At 50.8% G+C, this 5,556-nt stretch overlaps 1 protein-coding gene across 1 annotated transcript in view; it reads right to left on the reverse strand.

Annotated features, from left to right (window-relative positions):
• Positions 1-1,030: 1,030 nt before the first annotated feature.
• The window catches only part of LOC121738001 (probable ATP-dependent RNA helicase DHX35), a 59,187-nt gene continuing 54,661 nt past the window's right edge, over positions 1,031-5,556 (reverse strand). The window contains exon 17 of the mRNA XM_042129796.1: positions 1,031-1,237. Within this exon, the coding sequence (XP_041985730.1) occupies positions 1,123-1,237 (115 nt within the window). The 3' untranslated portion in view covers positions 1,031-1,122. The remainder of the gene's footprint in view (positions 1,238-5,556) is intronic.

Consider the following 5,556-nt stretch of genomic DNA (forward strand, 5'->3'; position numbering starts at 1 on the left):
GAGAGCACACCACCAACTTTAGAAATGTTTGTTTCATACCCGTGCGAAGCAGGGGCGGGCTGCTAGTTAGTTATAAGAATAAATTATGTTGATGTGAGATTTTTTTTTTTTTTTATTTTTTTTATTTTTTTTTATTAAATAAGGGGGCAAACGAGCAAACGGGTCACCTGATTTTGCTGGTGTTTGATGTTTAGGACTCCTGAAGTGTAAGTTTTTATGCAATATCCTAAAACTAACACTGTACACGTAAAATACGTGACAAATAAAGTCACTTTCATTGAGGGGAAACCTCTGAAAAATGTAATTTCATCATAGTTTTACAGGTAAACATTTTATCTCCTCTCGGGCGTAACCCGCCATACAGAAAAGCTACCCATGATGCCTATCGGTGACATCCGCACGGAAACGGTTAAATTTACGTTAAGTGATCATAAAATGTTACTGAGTGTTACCTAAATGTCGCTACATACGCATCGCCAGGTGAGTTGCAAGTGCGATTCGCATCACCGGAGAAGTCAAAAGTGCGTTCGCATCAATACAGAAGTCTCAATACAATCTGCATTACCTAAAAACTTCTATCTGCATCACCAGTAGACTTCCATGTGCGTTCCGCAATACCCGATGCCTTCCAAGCGCGATTCGCGTCACCAGGCTACTCCCAGGTTTTTTTTTATGAAATAAGGGGGCAAACGAGCAAACGGGTCACCTGATGGAAAGCAACTTCCGTCGCCCATGGACACTCGCAACATCAGAAGAGCTGCAGGTGCGTTGCCGGACTTTTAAGAGGGAAAAGGGTAATAGGGGAGGGTAGGGAAGGGAAGGGAAGGGAATAGGGGAGGGTAAGGAAGGGAATAGGGTAGGGGATTGGGCCTCCGGTAAACTCACTCACTCGGCGAAACACTGTTTCACGCTGGTTTTCTGTGAGAACGTGGGATTTCTGCGGTCGAGCCGGCCCATTCGCGCCGAAGCATGGCTCTCCCACGATAAATGCGTTACTCTCCCAGGTGCGTTAAGTTAGTCTGTAGTAGTGCTATCCGCATCACTAGAGGACTTCCAACTGCGATTTGCATCACTGGAGAAGTTGTAAGTGCGATCCGCATCACCGGGAGAGCTGCAGGTGCGTTAAGTAAGCCTGTAGTAGTGCGGCGCGACCTCCAGCAGCCACTCCCGCTGCACCACCATGAGGTCTCGCATGAGCGTTCTGTCGGAGGACGTCGATATAGACGCGTAGACTAGCCTGGAATGATGATGATGATGATTAGTTTGTTTGAAATCTTTAATCTAATATCTTATATTGATACCATAAGCTAAAGAGTTTTTTGTTTGAACGTGCTAATATTATCCCGAACTTCTGGACCGATTTTTATGTAATTTGGCACATATACGTAAAACGCATTAAGGTGCTCCCACACAGCAGTTATATAACGTTAGATAACATTTTTGTCTACCTTTAAAAAAAAATAACAAATACACGTTTATTTCTTGACATGTTGTAGCGTATATTACATGCTGTTATGCTGTGTTACACAATGTTTTATAACGTTATACAAGGTGTAACAAAAATAAGTGATAATACTTAAGGGTGTGTATGTGTTCCATATAGAGAGTTCACTGTGAAAGTAGCAGCGCTGAAAGACCAAATTTTTTTTGTCACTTTTGTATGGGGAAACTCGTGACGTTCGGGCGCTTGGCCATACAAAAGTGAAAAAATTTTTTGGTCTTTCAGTGTTGCTACTTTCACAGTGAACTCTCTATAAGGGACACATACACATAATTATAATTGAATTTATTACTGTAATTTTGACATTATTTTGACTTCTAATGGATAATTATAATTGAATTTATTACTGTAATTTTGACATTTTGCTACTTATTTTTTATGAATTTTACTTATTTTGACTTCTAATAGATATTTTAATGCTAATTTAATAATTACGAACTTCGTTTTGTAATCGATTCTAATATTGTAATTGTATAAATTAATTTTCAATATTATATTAAATGTTTACTTTGACTTTTGCACGCCACCTGGATGGCAGAATGTTTAGAACAGTATTTTTAATTTGAAGACCTATGTAATGCACTACATTCTTGCAATAAATATATTTCATTTCATTTCATTTCATTTACACACCCTAAAGTATTATCACTTGTTTTTGTTACTACACCCTGTATAACGTTATAAAACATTGTGTAACACAGCATAACAGCATGTAATATACGCTACAACATGTCAAGAAATAAACGTGTATTTGTTATTTTTTTTTTAAAGGTAGACAAAAATGTTATCTAACGTTATATAACTGCTGTGTGGGAGCACCTTAACGACCACGAGTGCAAAAACTAAGTACGACTACAACTTTGACTACGACTACGACTATATATACCCACCAGCTCGGCTGCTGCGTGTGATACAGACAGCTATCACCACTGATATACAGCTCGGCGCCGCGCAGCCCGCGGTAACCGCACGGCGTGAGGCGCGATGACTACGACTACGACTATATATACCCACCAGCTCGGCTGCTGCGTGTGATACAGACAGCTATCACCACTGATATACAGCTCGGCGCCGCGCAGCCCGCGGTAACCGGACGGCGTGAGGCGCGATGACTACGACTACGACTATATATACCCACCAGCTCGGCTGCTGCGTGTGATACAGACAGCTATCACCACTGATATACAGCTCGGCGCCGCGCAGCCCGCGGTAACCGCACGGCGTGAGGCGCGATGACTACGACTACGACTATATATACCCACCAGCTCGGCTGCTGCGTGTGATACAGACAGCTATCACCACTGATATACAGCTCGGCGCCGCGCAGCCCGCGGTAACCGCACGGCGTGAGGCGCGATGACTACGACTACGACTATATATACCCACCAGCTCGGCTGCTGCGTGTGATACAGACAGCTATCACCACTGATATACAGCTCGGCGCCGCGCAGCCCGCGGTAACCGCACGGCGTGAGGCGCGATGACTACGACTATATATACCCACCAGCTCGGCTGCTGCGTGTGATACAGACAGCTATCACCACTGATATACAGCTCGGCGCCGCGCAGCCCGCGGTAACCGCACGGCGTGAGGCGCGATGACTACGACTACGACTATATATACCCACCAGCTCGGCTGCTGCGTGTGATACAGACAGCTATCACCACTGATATACAGCTCGGCGCCGCGCAGCCCGCGGTAACCGCACGGCGTGAGGCGCGATGACTACGACTACGACTATATATACCCACCAGCTCGGCTGCTGCGTGTGATACAGACAGCTATCACCACTGATATACAGCTCGGCGCCGCGCAGCCCGCGGTAACCGCACGGCGTGAGGCGCGATGACTACGACTACGACTATATATACCCACCAGCTCGGCTGCTGCGTGTGATACAGACAGCTATCACCACTGATATACAGCTCGGCGCCGCGCAGCCCGCGGTAACCGGACGGCGTGAGGCGCGATGACTACGACTATATATACCCACCAGCTCGGCTGCTGCGTGTGATACAGACAGCTATCACCACTGATATACAGCTCGGCGCCGCGCAGCCCGCGGTAACCGCACGGCGTGAGGCGCGATGACTACGACTACGACTATATATACCCACCAGCTCGGCTGCTGCGTGTGATACAGACAGCTATCACCACTGATATACAGCTCGGCGCCGCGCAGCCCGCGGTAACCGCACGGCGTGAGGCGCGATGACTACGACTACGACTACATATACCCACCAGCTCGGCTGCTGCGTGTGATACAGACAGCTATCACCACTGATATACAGCTCGGCGCCGCGCAGCCCGCGGTAACCGCACGGCGTGAGGCGCGATGACTACGACTACGACTATATATACCCACCAGCTCGGCTGCTGCGTGTGATACAGACAGCTATCACCACTGATATACAGCTCGGCGCCGCGCAGCCCGCGGTAACCGCACGGCGTGAGGCGCGATGACTACGACTATATATACCCACCAGCTCGGCTGCTGCGTGTGATACAGACAGCTATCACCACTGATATACAGCTCGGCGCCGCGCAGCCCGCGGTAACCGCACGGCGTGAGGCGCGATGACTACGACTATATATACCCACCAGCTCGGCTGCTGCGTGTGATACAGACAGCTATCACCACTGATATACAGCTCGGCGCCGCGCAGCCCGCGGTAACCGCACGGCGTGAGGCGCGATGACTACGACTACGACTATATATACCCACCAGCTCGGCTGCTGCGTGTGATACAGACAGCTATCACCACTGATATACAGCTCGGCGCCGCGCAGCCCGCGGTAACCGCACGGCGTGAGGCGCGATGACTACGACTATATATACCCACCAGCTCGGCTGCTGCGTGTGATACAGACAGCTATCACCACTGATATACAGCTCGGCGCCGCGCAGCCCGCGGTAACCGCACGGCGTGAGGCGCGATGACTACGACTATATATACCCACCAGCTCGGCTGCTGCGTGTGATACAGACAGCTATCACCACTGATATACAGCTCGGCGCCGCGCAGCCCGCGGTAACCGCACGGCGTGAGGCGCGATGACTACGACTACGACTACATATACCCACCAGCTCGGCTGCTGCGTGTGATACAGACAGCTATCACCACTGATATACAGCTCGGCGCCGCGCAGCCCGCGGTAACCGCACGGCGTGAGGCGCGATGACTACGACTATATATACCCACCAGCTCGGCTGCTGCGTGTGATACAGACAGCTATCACCACTGATATACAGCTCGGCGCCGCGCAGCCCGCGGTAACCGCACGGCGTGAGGCGCGATGACTACGACTATATATACCCACCAGCTCGGCTGCTGCGTGTGATACAGACAGCTATCACCACTGATATACAGCTCGGCGCCGCGCAGCCCGCGGTAACCGGACGGCGTGAGGCGCGATGACTACGACTATATATACCCACCAGCTCGGCTGCTGCGTGTGATACAGACAGCTATCACCACTGATATACAGCTCGGCGCCGCGCAGCCCGCGGTAACCGCACGGCGTGAGGCGCGATGACTACGACTACGACTACATATACCCACCAGCTCGGCTGCTGCGTGTGATACAGACAGCTATCACCACTGATATACAGCTCGGCGCCGCGCAGCCCGCGGTAACCGCACGGCGTGAGGCGCGATGACTACGACTACATATACCCACCAGCTCGGCTGCTGCGTGTGATACAGACAGCTATCACCACTGATATACAGCTCGGCGCCGCGCAGCCCGCGGTAACCGCACGGCGTGAGGCGCGATGACTACGACTATATATACCCACCAGCTCGGCTGCTGCGTGTGATACAGACAGCTATCACCACTGATATACAGCTCGGCGCCGCGCAGCCCGCGGTAACCGCACGGCGTGAGGCGCGATGACTACGACTACGACTATATATACCCACCAGCTCGGCTGCTGCGTGTGATACAGACAGCTATCACCACTGATATACAGCTCGGCGCCGCGCAGCCCGCGGTAACCGCACGGCGTGAGGCGCGATGACTACGACTATATATACCCACCAGCTCGGCTGCT

The sequence above is a fragment of the Aricia agestis genome, chromosome 22, assembly GCF_905147365.1.
Source record: "Aricia agestis chromosome 22, ilAriAges1.1, whole genome shotgun sequence".
Classification (NCBI taxonomy): Eukaryota; Metazoa; Arthropoda; class Insecta; order Lepidoptera; family Lycaenidae; genus Aricia; species Aricia agestis.